Source organism: Camelus ferus, chromosome 15, assembly GCF_009834535.1.
Source record: "Camelus ferus isolate YT-003-E chromosome 15, BCGSAC_Cfer_1.0, whole genome shotgun sequence".
NCBI lineage: Eukaryota > Metazoa > Chordata > Mammalia > Artiodactyla > Camelidae > Camelus > Camelus ferus.
The window spans coordinates 36,411,356-36,427,093 of NC_045710.1; the positions used below are offsets into that span (position 1 = coordinate 36,411,356).

At 39.1% G+C, this 15,738-nt stretch overlaps 1 protein-coding gene across 29 annotated transcripts in view; it reads right to left on the minus strand.

The window, feature by feature from the left end:
* NRXN1 (neurexin 1) overlaps positions 1-15,738 on the minus strand; it is a 1,021,444-nt gene that overhangs the window by 527,375 nt on the left and 478,331 nt on the right. For all 29 annotated transcript variants that reach the window (XM_032497501.1, XM_032497499.1, XM_032497527.1 and 26 more), the window contains 3 exons: positions 13,021-13,143; positions 1,790-2,171; positions 379-569 (listed from right to left, as the gene is read on the minus strand). In XM_032497501.1, coding sequence (XP_032353392.1) covers positions 379-569; positions 1,790-2,171; positions 13,021-13,143 — 696 coding nt within the window. The remainder of the gene's footprint in view (positions 1-378; positions 570-1,789; positions 2,172-13,020; positions 13,144-15,738) is intronic.

Below are 15,738 nucleotides of genomic sequence, written 5' to 3' on the forward strand. Positions count from 1 at the left end.
TTATCTTGACTTCAAATCGACTGAAAACTGTTGGGACTAAACAAACTTGCAAATGCCTACTTTTCTTTATAATATCAAGACTAAGAATATGTTTTTCTCACTCTTTAAATTTTAATCATGCATGCATTCTTAGGTGCTGCATGTTCTGAGCTGCTATTAAAAATAAATGTTTCTCCCACATTAAAGGGGGAACAGAGGTTTGTGTGTTGTATTATTAATTACATGCTGGAAATGAAATTCTGGTCAGTCTTTGCAGAAGGTGCGTGCACGTGTGCGTGTGTGCACGTGTGCACACAACCCCCCAAAGTAAAGGATGTGCCACATGAGCGGAGGAGACCACGTGGGCTCCTGCCTGCTACTCTGACCTCGTGCACTTACTCTTGAGGTCCAAGTTCCTGGCTCCCGCGGTGATTTGCGTGGTGATTTTCGTGTCAATCTTTACGGTGTGGAGGTTGCTGGTGTCCCTGGAGATCATCACATTGTGCCACTGATTGTCATTGAGAGGTTTGTTTGAGCTCCCTTTGATGAGGTTAGCACCATTTCCCAAATCAAACACATAATGTAAGTACCTGGGAAAAAAGCAAAGGTGGGAAAGTGCCATCACTTTTTGAATTTTTGATGGAGTCCAGCTAGATGTCAACACTGAGATCTTTTGTTCAGGTGGTTGCCCCCTCGCTAGAAGTCAGGAGGGTGAGTCGTGTAGAAGCTCAATTAACAAGAGGGTAAGAGGTGCCACTCTGTTTCAGCAAGGAGGATTATTCATTGTCTTCAATACAGGGAAGAGTGATAAACATTGTTAAAATTGTGGTCTGCATTCCACTACATGACTTTGGAAGGTACGTATCTTTCACTACCCACTCTCCATTTCCACCACTCTCTCCATCCTTTGCCAACCACAATGAACTGGCAATTCTCAGCTTCGTGCACCTGCTTCCATCCATCCCGAATGCCTGTTTCGATAAGGGGAATGAGCAGTGAGCCTTCAGACTCAGCTCAGGCACCCTCTCCCTGACGCACGTGTTTTCCCAGCTTCCCTGAAGACGCTCCTGAACCTTTGCACAAGACCATTCTAGGAAACTTTGTAGTGCTTTTCTGCTAAATTTACATGTTCACCTGTATCCCCTCAGGTTGTGTGCGTCTGTGTGGCTCAGGGTTGGTGGAATCTGAGATGTGCACAGGAGTGGCAAGGAAGGTATATGTATGTATGTAATTAGTGTTTGGCGCATTATCTAGTTGATTATAAATGTACAATGACATTCGCCAATTGAATGAATAAATACCTAAATCAATGAAAATACATCAAATTTTCATCACATTTTCAATGAAATGTCATTAAAAAATCTTTATTTCTAAATTCTTTAAGAAACTCTGGCATAGAATTAAGCTTCAGCTAAATGGGATTTTGTGGAATTGAAGTAAACTGGTTGCATGAATTAGCTATTTAACTTAACAAATTAGACTACAAATGTGTAGAAATTCTTTTGTAGAATTACTGTGTGCACAGTACAGAAATCCACATTTGAAGAGTAAGACTAGAATAGAATAGAATAGAATACCTACAATAAATTGGAACTGGGCATTATTTGTACCTTGTATATGGAAATGTAGGTAGAAAAAAACTGTGCTGAATCCCTATTAACTTTGTAAGATACCTAAGAAGTGATGTAAACAAAAGCATTCTTTGCAAACCACTCCCCTCCACCTTCTTCAGTTTAATGTGTAATTTTGTAAACTCATGTTCATTTTCCCAAAGTTTTCTTTGTTTGTCATTGAATGGACCTATACTCACCCTTTAACTAATTCAACCACAATAAAGTCATTTCCATCCCCACTGTTATATAGAATTAGTCCATCTAGGGATGTTGTCTTGAACTGGAAAAAAAGATGCATAGAAGTGTAGGCTTGCAACGTAGCTAAGGCAACATAGCTCGATTTGGTCTTGAAGGTGACAGGGTCTGCTATGATGTTCCTGAAGCCAAACCTGGCATTGAGCTCACAATAATCTATGTCGCCATTTTTACACAAGTCGATGTACGCCATCCCATTAAAAGTCAGGCTCTGCAGGTGGCCAATGAAATTGGAGGGAACAGAAGACAGATACCGCCGTTCTGTGATGATGCCAGTCTCTATGTTATGAAACTCCAGCCTCGTATGATCCCCTGCCATTTGCCCTGAAAGGGAAGATAACGTATTATTATTTTCTGCATCTGAAAGGCACTTTCAGCTTTAGGCTTCCATAACTGTATCTCACATTTTAAAATGCAAGGATCCACATACCTCCTTGATATTCAGCTATATATACAGTAAAAACAGAGAAATGACCTTACAGGGTGAAGCTGAATTAAATAATAAAACTTTCTTAGGTCAAGTTTTAATCTCTGTCCAAATTTTAGCCTTAACAAAAATGATCTTCATTAACTAAAGCTGCAGAATTTTTTTAAAGGTGTAAGAAAGAATAAAGGAAGGAAGAAATGAAGGAAGGAAGGGAGGAAAAAAAAGTAGGAAGGAGGAGGGGAGAGAAAGGAAAAGAAAGGAGGGGAGGAAGGAATGGAAGAAAGGAAGGGAGAAGGATTAGGGGCAATGACTGCCCTAAATCATCCCAGTAGAAAGCCAGACAGCACAGCTTCATGGGGATGTGATGTTTTGCTTTATAAAGAATGTGCTTCAAGAAAACAAAAAGTAACTGCATATTTTCCTATTCCCATAGAAATAATGAAGAGCTGCGGACTATTCTTCTAATAATGAACCATGAAAATGTGTTTGAAATTAATTATGTACTTTTCTTCTTCCCTTTTCTGTATGAATCATTCCCAGTCATTCCTAGAACCAGGGCTCTCCTGATCATGGTAGACTTTCTGTTGCTCTCTTCTGGACCTCTGCCACTTTCCTTGCACTTATGTTTTGGATACCTAAATGGAGCACAGTACACCAGTTCAAGACATGCCCAATTTTGAGAATTCCAGTAAAATTAGTCCATGTCACCAAAAGGTATAATCTTTAAACACTCTAGTGTGAACCCATCCCTGTTCATCGGCCATATTTCTCCACCACCCCCATTAAAAGCCAATCTAGTCCCATCTTTACCTCCAGAGTGATAACTGTACCTACCTGCAGGGCTGAAGTCAAAGTGAACAAAGATCTCAGTGAGCATGTTTTCTAAAGCACAGTGTAAAATACTCTTATCATTGCTAGTGATTCGCTCCCAGCATCTTGTTCTTGTCTAATTAAACTGTCACTCACTTTCCTCAGAAACTCAAAAAGGTCATTTAAATTGCAATCAAGTTCTTCCAGGTGCTAGTGCCACTAAACAATTTGGCATAATTGGAAAATGCATTGAGCTTACCCTGTCCCATCATCCATGACATTAATGAAAATATTAATTAGAGCCAATCCCAGGATCAGCCCCTGAGAAAATGCATGGAATCTTCTTTCTGGGTGTAATGCAAGATTGAACACCCCTCCTCCAACCAGTCTGATAGATTTCCATTTCTTTAACTCAAGACAATAAAATACTAGGTGGCATTTTAAAGGGAAGGCCTGTAAGTAGATCATAAAAGTCATACTTTTTGTTATGCAAGAAAAACTCCCTGCATACTAAATTGATTATGATGCTAATAAACTCATTGGTGTAGAAAACTCTCCCCTGAGCTGTACTTAGCTCTACTTAATTTTCACACCTCTTTACTAGTCCCTTGATCTTGGCAACGGCAGTCCTGTCATCCCTGGACTGTTTTCAGTTATTAGTTTGTTCTGATTCCTTCTCTGCAAATGTGATTTTTTTAATACAAAAGAATACCACTGTAAACAGCTGTCTCTCCTCCCTTGTCCCCACTATGCCTCCCTCTTGTTTCTCCCATGCAAAAATACTATTAAATCCTTAGCAATTCTGGTTTCTCCTATGACATCAGTTTTCTCCCCTTCTTCAATTCCTTTGTTCAATGACCTCAATACTACTTACTCTGTCTGGAACTACCTCTTTGGTAGCAAATAAAATTAGCCTTTAATAATTTTCAGACAGAAATCTCTAGAGACACTGAATTAACAAGCTATATGGAATGAAGAATATGCAAAGCTAAAAAAAAAATCAGTTGGGCATTTATGTCTCCTTCTGTTGCTTATTTTATCTTTTTTCTTATGTTAAAATCTGAGTCTTAACTCAGTGAACCCACCGTGATCCTGAAACTGTCATGTTTCTTCTTAAAAGCTCCATTAAGGAACCAACTGATAGTAACGGAATATCCAGGAAAAAAATATTTCTAATACTTAAAATTAAAGATGACTCCAAATCGTCAAGGTCTTGGCAGCTCTGCATTAGGGAAGCACATTTTGTTCAGCAGGACTGAGCGGTTTCAGTGATAAAAATAACACGTAACATCTGTTTTCTTTTCTCAAAGGAATAGACTATGTGTGCGGAGCATAAATAATAAAAAAGTAGTTAAGCAGTATTAAGCAACCACGGCCCAGTTACAAGAAAAATCACGACGGTCCGTGTTCAAGAGCCCATTCCTCCTTTAATAAGCGTCTATAAATCGCATTGACAGTAATGGCAGATCAGCTCGCTCATGGGGGAGAATTAGCACCTAAAAGCCATTATCCACTGGCTAAGGAAACATTAACTGCTGCCTTTGAAAAATTCTTTTTTCCTCAGAATTCATTCCAGTGTTTAATCCACTGTCAGCAATGTAGCCACCTCTGCTATTATATACCTAAATTAAGAGAGAAAAAAAAAAAGGACCTCGAAGGAGAAATATTTTTAAGGCTCCACTTATTTAAAAATGCATTGTCTTCTCCAGAGATTTAGTGGAAAGGAGAATTCAGAATTAGCAAAAGGCCTCCGATCAAAGTGTCTGGGGTATCCAGGTTGATGATAATCTCCAGTAAGAAACAACCGCCTGAGTGGTATGTTTGCAGAGAAATCTCAGTATCTAAACCAAATCGTTTATTACCAAAACAGACAGCAGGGTCTGCTATTTTATGTTGAGCCTTGTTCTGAATGGGGTTAAACTGCTGCTGCAGAACAAAACAACCCCCTCTCCCCAGCCTTATATCCACTTGTTAATTCACTTACAGTTATGGGAAGTTATTACGAGTATGTGGTATATGTATGAGTCAAGTGCTGTATCCAGCAAGTAAGAAATAATACTGAGAGGAACAGACTTGGCTCCTGTTTTCACAAAATGCATGGTCTACTGGGGGAAGGCAGACGAAAGCAGTTAAGAAAATTAAATATATAACAATAAAACTCAGAAAAATGCCATGAATTTGATGAATGGGGTGTTGTGTTGGTAAATACGAAATGGGGGTAGAAGTGGCTGAGTTGATGTTTAAGTGAAATTTGAAGGATTAAAAACAAAAAGCCACTACTATATATAAAATAGATAAACAGCAAGTTTATACTGTAGTGCACAGGGAACTATATTCAAAATCTTGTAGTAACCTACAATGAAAAAGAATATGAAAACGAACATATGCATGTATATGTATGACTGAATTATTATGCTGTACACCAGAAATTGACACAACATTGTAAACTGACCATACTTCAGTTTTAAAAAAGTAAATTAAATTAAGTTAAAAAAAAAAAAAGAGAAAGAGAGAACCATGCTAAGAACTGAAGAACAGGGGTGGGGAGGTGGATTCCAGGAGGGAGAAACAGATGAGCAGAGGCTCTTGGCTGAGAAAGAGCTAAGAGTGTGGCTGGAGAGTCATGAGTAAGTGAGGTTAGTGGCTCAGATAGGATGGGAAGAGGAGTCAGGGGTCAGATATCACAGTGTCTTCTGATTATATGAGGAGCTATTGAAGGGTTTTAGGCAGATGTAAGCTATGAGTCTGTGTGTGTGTATTTAATCTCTCTGATGTGGATATAATGGCTTAGAGACAATCTCAAATAAAGTGTCGACAGAAGAAATGGAAAAAATTGACAAAATAAGATAATTTTGCAGACAGAATATGCAGGCTTTACTAATATGTACAGAATGACGGGGAAGAAGGAAATAATGAGGATGCCGGCTTCCAGGCTTGGATAACCGGACACATGGTGAACAGTGTTTAATGAAGGACACACACATCAACATACACACACAACTCCAGATTTTTTAGATGGACTAAGCAATACGTTGAAACCCAAGGACTCCCCACGGGGGATCCCACTGAGTATGCAGAACTCTTTCTAATCTGAGCCCTGGGGAATCTCTCCCTTCTTCGGCTTCTTTGCTCACCCTCATCAGCCCAGGTGAGGTGCGGACATTCCCAAGGATGATCTGAGTGTGTACTGTCCTGGGCTCAACAGATATGGGACTTAATGTGTATATACAACGCTGATTTACAGATGCAGTCAAATGTAGGGCTTTGCATGAAAAGTATGCAGGAGTTTCCTTTAACAATTTTTTCCTGTTCAGCTGATTTCTGACATGCCGCAAAATTTCATAAGATACCCTGATTGCTTTCCTGATTCATGGCTGACTTCATTTGGCCACTAGAGTGTTTGAAAACAATCCCATTCTGAATGAAGCCTCGATGGCGAGGTTCCAGCACTGTCTTTGGAAACCTCCTCTACGCTATATAACTCAAGGCTGACTTTGTATTCTTATGGATGGTTGACTTCCAGGAGATCTATGGCAAAACATAATTCCCCAAATGTGAATCACCCTGATGAAACTCATGAAGGTAAATTACTGTGAAAAACAAAAACAAAATGTTGTCTTCAGCTCTGAGCAGCAAGATGCTGGGAGCTGGGGGAAGGAAGGAGGTGGGGTGGAGTACTGGGGGCAGAATGCACAATTTGGGTGAATCACCAGTGTTTATGCAGTTTATATTCCCACTCATCTTTAAATTCTGAGAAACAGCAAGTTGGTTTCCACAACTGAAAAACATTTCAACTCCCACAGAACAGAGGACAGAATCTAATTTCTGCTCTAAGGCCTTGGCAGTTTGGAGAAAGAGTAAGTGGCAGGCTACCTTACTGAAATGCTAGTTTGTATTCTGTTCTTCCTTCCATTCTGAGAAAGTAGCCAAGTCCCTGTAGCACTTTGCCTCAAAGGCGTTTTCCTGGCAGAGAGTGGAAGATGACTTTCTGGAAAACAATCCCTCTTCCAATCTTTTCTGAAGGCCTAGTGTGTGAGGTGTTCCAGAAAGGAAAAAAAAAAAGTGAGCAGAAAGCATATGAGGGCTGAACTAGAGGGGAGATTACCACCAACTAGGGGAGAGATGAACTCTGGTGGGACTTAGGGGGACTGAGTGCCAGCACCCGGATCTCTGGTCAGGTTGAGGGGTTCAGAGAGAGTCACTGAGATAAACACAGGTGAACTTGACCAGAGCTCTTAGGCTGCAGAAGTCAGCAAGGACCCTCTGCCTCACTTAGGACCAGAGCAGCAGGCTTCTTGCAATCCAAAAGACAAATTTAGAAACCTGTCTTTTTGGTGAGAACCAGGGAAAACAGAAGCCAACAGGAGCTTCTGCACGATCCAGCGTGAAGGTGGGAGTGGGGGCCCCGTGCCTATGATTAAACATCCTGTAAACCCAGAAGAAAGCCCTCAAGTTTGATGTAAACTGATAGAAAGACCGTTAAGAAACATGCCGTTTCTTGCACTCTTGACTTGGGGTGGACTAAGACCCATATTATAATCTTAGTAATACCTGCTGGGAAAAAATCTGCTAAACAAACATGTTGGAATGTATTTGCCTTCCAAAGTTGGCAGTTTTAAAAAGGAATTCCTTTTCTTTCAGATCATAAGCCAGACCTCAGCAATGGCTTATGAATTCCTAATGAGGACTTAGGTGCCAGGGTCCTCAAAATCAACCAGCCAAGGAGATACGGGTGACATCACCATGCAGAGGCAGTCCATGCTCGGGAGCAGAAGTGTGGAAACACGTGATGTTACCTTAGGAATAACTCCCCGACAGAGTCAATTCTTTCTGAGTTCCCCTTTGAATCCATCATTTATTTGTTCCTACGTCTATATAAGTATCTTTTCATTCTGCTTTCTAAAATTACGGTTGCTGGTGGGAGATAAATGCATGACCATTTACGTAAATAAAGGAATGTTATATTCACTGGAAGCTGAAGAAGGAAACTCACTAACATAGAATATAACTATTCATTTAGAAGTTTGGTAAGAATCTATGCAACTGAAAAGATACAGCTTACATTTTTTAAATGAAAATTAGATGGCAATGCATTTAAGAAACATTCCTGGAATTTTCTGTTACACTAATCACTTTCACACTCTATTCATCACTTCTTAATTCAAAAATGTGCTACACTGATTTTAAAAGCAAGCTAATATTCTATACACAACTGTAATTAAATACAAAAAATGGGAAAGGAAAAAAACTAAACTGAATTAAAAATCAATCGTATTTCTAATGAATATTATAACTACCCCAAAGGGAGAGGAAGGAAGGAAGAGGAAGAAAAAAAAGAAGAAAGGAACTAATCAAAGTTATTTATAAACTTAGCATTTGACTACATACATTGAGTCTTAGGCAGTAAGGGATGAGAAGAATCGCAGACTAATCCTGAACAGCTTTTAGTCGGTTTATTGCTTGTGGTGGCCTGAGCAACTTAAAGCAATTGTGAAACTACTGTAGACGTGTTACTGCATTGGGCAAATGAGAAAATGACATCACTGGGAGCCAAGATTCCACCGTGGAAGAAGGGATATGAAAACATGGGAGATGAACACAAGAAACAGCGCTATAGATTACAAAAGTGCTAGTGTGAACTGATGGTTTCTAAAATGTGTGTATAGGCATGTTTATGTGAACGTGTGTGTGCAGGTGTCTGTGTATATACTTGGATATATCTCCTATCTTAGCCTTCTGAAAGAGTCACAAAGCACACTCTCCACTAGCACTGAGCATACCAGCCACCTAGATCTTGGTATATAAGTTCATTCTCTACTAAATGGAAAGTAAATGGCTGATTCCAGGGCTGGGGCATGGGAGGTAAAAGTTGTGCCTAAAATATCCTGTTACGTCAGAAAGTGAGGAAGTGCTAAAAAAAAAAAAAGTTTGGGTGGAGACATGTCACAAGATCACAGAGACCAACTTCATGGGACTCACACTGGCCCAAACTGGGACATTTTGAGCCCCCAAATAACTAAGTAAAGTAATTATAAACTATTTGAAAATAGAAATGTATGGGCCCCTAACAATAAGAAAGGAAGGAAGGGAGGAGGGTGAAGGGAGGGGAAAGAGGGAAAGAAAAAGAAAAGAAAGGGAAAGACATGAAAAACAAAAGAGAAGAAAGAGAAAGAAGGGAGAGCTCTTGTTTACAGTAGGAATGCTAAATGCTGACTATAAATGTACAAAGAGTGATGGAGTTTGAAAATAATCCCTTGTAACTACTGTGCTGGAGAATCAGGTAGAAGTCTCAGTGGATGATACAGCTAGGGCAATTGTTTGAAGAAGTACAGGACATTTTCATTGTCTTAATATATGTCTCTCCACAGACAGTTTATTAGTTGCAATGAAGAAAAACATACTATTCATACAGTGGAAAAGCCAGGCAACATGCTAACCAAGTGTTAAAACCGTGAGTCAAGAGCATGGACATCATTTACTTCCAGATGGGATCCTGTAAGAAGACCACACCATCAACAATGTGGTATTTCATTCAAGAACGGAAAACCTGAATTTAATCATGAGGAAACATCAGACAAAGAGGGATTTAACATCAAGTAAAAGGTGGGAGGATTATATATATTTTAAAAATGTCAATGTCCTGAAAGACAAAGAAAATCTTTGGAACTGTTTTTGATTAAAGGAAGCCAAAGAGACATGAAAACTAAATGTAATATCTGACCCTCGGCTGCATGCTCTGCTGGAGGCAAAAATGCTATAAAAGACAACATTGGGTCAACTGACAAAACGGGAAAAAGGGATGAGAGAACAGATAAAATATACTGTATTAATTACAAATCTACGGACATTGGTAACTCTTACTTTGTTATGTAAAGGGGTATCCCTATTTTTAGAAAATGCACACTGAAGTGTTTAGGGTGAAGGACTATTAAGTATGTAACTTATCTTCAATTGGTTAAGGAAAAAAATGAGAGAGAGTAAAGGTGTCAAAGCAAATAGAATAACACACAATAGGAAGGCATACCAGTGTTCTTTGCATTCTTCTACTTTAGAAATAATTTCAGATTTCTAAATAAAACTTTCACAGAACATTGACAGATGACTGGATCAGGAAGTTGTTTTATACACACACACACACACACACACACACACACACACACTCAGCTATAAAAAAGAATAAAATAATGCCATCTGCATCAACATGGATGGACCTACAGATCATTATTCTAAGTGAAGTAAGCCAGAAAGAGAAAGAAAAATACCATACGATCACTTATATGTAGAATCTAAACAAAATGGATACAAATGAGCTTATTTACAAAACAGAAAGAGACTCACAGACATAGAAAAGAAACTTATGGTTACCAGGGGGGAAAGGCGGTGAGAAGGGATAAATTAGGAGCCCGAGATTTGCAGATACTAACTACTATATATAAAATAGATAAAAAACAAGTTCCTATGGTATAGCACAAGGAACTATATTCAATATCTTGTAATAACCTATAATAAAAAAGAGTATGAAAAGGAATATTTATATACGTATAACTGAATCACTGGGCTGTACACCAGAAATTAACACAACGTTGTAAATTGACTGTACTTCAACAACAACAAAAAATGTGTTGCACTAGTCTTTTGTTTCTACACTTTCTTGATCCACTGTTGTTCAGGACTTACTACTTCACATCCTGAAGCATCTAGTATACTGCTCAGGATTCATTTTGCTCAAAAAGTATTCTCTCAGCTTGTTTTCCAGCTTAAATGCAGCGACTTCCAATTGCCTAGGAGTCCATAAAATATGAACTCCTTCACCCGGAGCACTGAACTATTGGTCCCCAAAGACCATTCAAGCTGTGTCAACCACTTCATGGTCACATGAAACAAAACAAACCTTCTCTGTTCCCTGAACATTAGTTTGTCTGCCTGGCCCCATCCAAGCCATTCTTCCCTGTGTGGAATGCTCACTCACATACTTTTATCATCATCTGCTTTATTCTTTCTTTACAGCCTAGTTAAATATCATCTACTGCTTTAAACTATCCCTGAAACCAAGGTCCTCAACGTCTCTTCCGAACCCCAAGAACATGAATTGTTTGTTCAACCATTAGTCTATCATGTACTACCCTAGATGGTCAGTTATTGTGTGATTTTGCTGTGTTTATGTATTATCCTCATAAAATGATATGATGTCTGGGAGAGTACACATCATAGTGTCATGCATTTATTAGGATAGTAATAAACATAAATAAGTGAAACCTGAGTCAAAAAGCAAACAAACTTTTTTTTTTAATTGACCGAATTAAAAAAAAAAAAAAAACAAACCCTAGGATCTCTCTCAGTTCTGGTTAACAATAATGGCATTTCAAACAAACAAGTCATTTAATCTCTTTGAACCTCAGCTTCTTCATCTATAAAATGGGGATGTATATCTGCTATCTGCTTCATAGGGCTGTGTGAGATCAGAGACACACTTAAGGGACTAAAGAATGTTCCACTGTGATCCTCACATGTCCTTGTCCCTGGCATTTATTTCTTCCCAAACTCTTGCACATGACCTTAGACCCTAACTGTTCACTTCTACCCCTTTTGAGAAAACCCAGATGGTCCAATCAATGGATGCTAACCTACAAAGACAAGTCATTCCTCTTCCAAGAACTGCCCTTGACCAAAACTAGCTGAACTTCAGCAGATATGCCTGCCAAAGCCTACAAAAATTCTGCCTTCTTTCCCTGAGTTCAACAGTTCCTTTAGAACATTCTCATGCTTGGCAATAAACGCTTATGCTAAGGTCTCTCTGTGTCACTTTCTTCCTCATAGAATAACATAACGCAGCATAGCAGTGGGTTTTAAATGTCAATCCACAGACCAAATGCATTAGAGTTCTTTGGAGAAATTTTAAGAAAAAAAAAATATATATATATAAAATAATGGGCTTCTTCTATACTTTCTGTGGTGTCAAGTCAGGATTTGATCCTTTTAAAGCTCTTCAGATGATTCTAAAACAAAGCAAATTTGCCCCCACATGCAGAAAAAGTTTTGGTAATGAAATATAAGACAGTAAGAGATCTTTGAGTTGGTAGCTTGCTTCATTTGAACTCAGGAATGATCTCTTCAAAGTTAAAACCCCATGCAGGGTATTCCTACACTGATACAGCCAGCTGATCTCTGAGTATGGAAACCCCCTTGAGACTGAATGTAGAACAGACACTTCTCTGCTGCACACGGACCATTGTGTGCCTTGTACTGAAATAATTAACCAGAAGATGCTCTCTGAAAAAGAAAAAGGAGCTAATATCCCAGGAGGTCATGTGCTTGAAGTTATTTTCAGCACAGAGAATAAAGGTGCACCAACTCCTCTTTCATTTGGTTTCCCTGTGTCTCCGGGGTGGACCTTTATATGGCTCACCTCGGGGAGGAATCGACAAATCAGAGATTTGAACTTGACATTCTTAACATTAGAGTTGAACCAATGGAGCTAAATGACCAAAAATGATCTATGATAGCTTAAAATAAAAAGCGGTTCACCTGACAGGATACTAGCATATTTGTCAATTTACCCAGAAACTAGAAAGTCTAACGTGCTACTCGTTCCTCGCCTAAATATATAAGAAGCAAAGAAACGGAACAGAAATTGTCATCCAAACAATGACTTCAATATTTTATGAAGCCCTAAGATATTTATCAAGCCATAAAGTTAAAGTATAGTATAACTTCTTCTTGAATTATTAAATGGAAAAGAACATGACAAAAAAGGGTTGCTCATCTGAGAGGAAAAAACACTTAACATGATGCTTATTGAATTTAATCGTTGCTGGAAGAGCTGAATAAAAAATTAACTGTGTGTATCAGCTTCACTTGGTTTGCAAAGTCACCTGCAAGGAACGGTGAAGTCTAAAGCTTCAACGAAAGCAAAGGTGATGGGGGCAGGGGGCTTACCTGTCATGGCCTGTTGGTCGTCCACCGTTAACTTTAAACTTTTTCCGCGACGAACCACACGCACTGTGTGCCATTCGTTATCATTGAGGTTATAGCCGGCAAAAAGGGTCTCGGGACCTTTGCCTGTAGAATATGCCAAACAGTCATTATGGACACTCAGAATCAGTCAAGCAAATGAACCTCACAGAGAGTGAGAGAAAGAGACAAAGAAAGGGGGAAAGCAAGAGAGAGGGAGGAGAGAGAAGAGAGAACGAAAGAAAGAGGAGAGAGAAGAAAGGAGACAAAGAGAGAGAGAAGAGACTGGCTGGCTGAGTTCTCAAGCCCATTAGAGTCATAGCAAGCAAGGAAAATGACAAGTTAACAGACATTCAGGTGTGACACTTTAAGAAGAATCTTTAACATTACGCACTGATAGGAGACAAACGGATATACCTGTTGTCATAAATAGGCACAGTCAATACAGCATTGGGAACCCTCCCACATTTACACAGGCTTCCCTCTTTAAGGAATTCTCTGATTTTACACTTATCACTTTCTTGCTAATAAAGTAACTAGCAGTCACGAAACTTCTGACCTTGGGGAGAGATCTGACCATGGGTCATTAGCTAACCATTTTCAATGAATGGAATCTGGCTGATTAGACTCTGGGGAGGAGGCAGCTCTGGGTACCATATTGAGTGATGGATGCTCTTTGTTTTTACATCATGTACCTCCAATGTTTGCCAAGTTCTTACACTTCTGGGATGTTGTGTCTAAGAACCAAGTCGAGTGGAGGCACAGAAAATGGGTGTAGGTAAAAGTATTGACTCTTAGGAAGTGAAGGAAAGAAAAGAAAAACACTCTCAATAAAGGGCCAAATGCTGAGTGTGAGGGGGAAAAATGAGATCAAACAGCGATACAGGGAAGTGAATCCCAGCCAAGGACCAAAAGAAAGAGGGCAAGAAGTATAACCAACTGTGAAAGCAACCACAAGTGGACGTATGTAAACCTGTGCAGGTTGAATTTAAATTGGCTTAGGACAGTCAGATTATTTCAGAAAGTATTTTGTGGAAATTAATGAAATGACAGTTAGTCAAAGGTCCCTCTACCACATAAAAACAAAGCAATGGAAAATAGCTTTTAATATAACTGGAAATTTTTATGAAAAAAATAAGCATTGCTAATACTCTGATACTATGTTTCACTGAAAAAATAATGAAACATTTTTAATGATACTTTTTTTTTGGTGGGGGGGATGTATCTTTGCTCTGTTTTCTTTAGGTACTGGAATTTCTTGGTATGCTAAAATAACTGAAGATATGACATTGAGTTGAGTTAGGTGACTTTCAAATGATTCAGGATCAGGGTGGGGTTCACAATGTCTTCAACCAAATTCTAGCAGCCAAACCAGCCAATGTCCAAGGATCATAGGCGGATGTACAGAAAGGCCAAGGAGAAGAGAGAAAAGGAGAAAGAAAAATAAATAAGGGAACCGAGTACTAGAAGGACCTCAGGAGTCTGTCCAACAAGAGACCGCCGTTTGCTTTCAATACCGCAGGCCATCCACCCAGCCCCCTGGCTTCTCTCTTAGGATGTTACTGACGTACAAGTTCCGTCCTCCTTGGTTGGGGTTTCTCTGAAGCTTAAAACCAGCCAGTGATGTAAGCTGAATTTTGCAGAAGGAACTGGTCTTTAAACAGAACCATCATTAAGATTAGAAACCATCTCTTTTTGTTTCTTCACAGAAGTTAAATCACATCTAGGTACATGAATAAAAAAACTAGTCTAGATAGAGCAGTTTTGAGAGATGGATCACTAAATAACTAGAGGAAGCCTGTTAGTTCAACAACTGCAAAAATGCTTTGAGACCAAATGTTGAAAGCCAGTTCCGGGATCAAAGGGACTCTTTCCAGTTTCAACAGCGAAGAAAAAGTGTCCCTGCAGAATCTTGGCATCCTACTGCCAGCAAGGGCCATTCTTAGTTTTGAACTTTGAAAAGAGAATACATCATTTTAAAGCTATTTTTATAGGGCAGAGCTTTTTTTTTTTTTCTTAGAAATGTGTGCTTTTGAAACAGCTTCCCCCTCATTCTCTTAATTCAAAAGTATTTTGTCAAGAGAAAGAAGCATAAGGGTGATATCATCATTCTACCCCATTCTGGGCTCGATCTTGCAGTAAAATTGTAATGCTTCATCTATAAAACAATGATTTTATAACAACAGGCACAAAATCCAATTAAAAATAACCCTTTGGTTCCTAAAAATCTCTGTGGGCCAACTTCAAGCTCCTTTCTTGCATTATTAAAAATGTGGAGAGATTGACTTTGGAAGACAGGTTTAAAAAAAAAATGCACTTAATATTCTCAGTTCCAAACACTATTATCTATGCAACATGAAGGGTAATGGAGAGTGCACTGGACAGGGACTTAAAACTTGTGGTTGTTAGTCCTTAATTGGCTCTTAAGAAAGAAGTTGGGAGCTGGTAAATGCTTATTATGTACCAGGCACTTCATATATTAACTTATTTCATCTTTACATTATGATCATTTTGCAAATGTGGAATCAAAGGGCCTAGAAAGCTAAAATGACTTGTCCCAAGATCACACAGCTAAAATGTGATAGAAAAGTGTTCCATCCTTGGTCAGACCTACTCAAAGCCCTGCATGTTTCCCCATGCATTATACTGCCTCCCAGCGAATGTGACCTTTAGCAAGCAACTCAACTTCTTGGTTACCCCTGT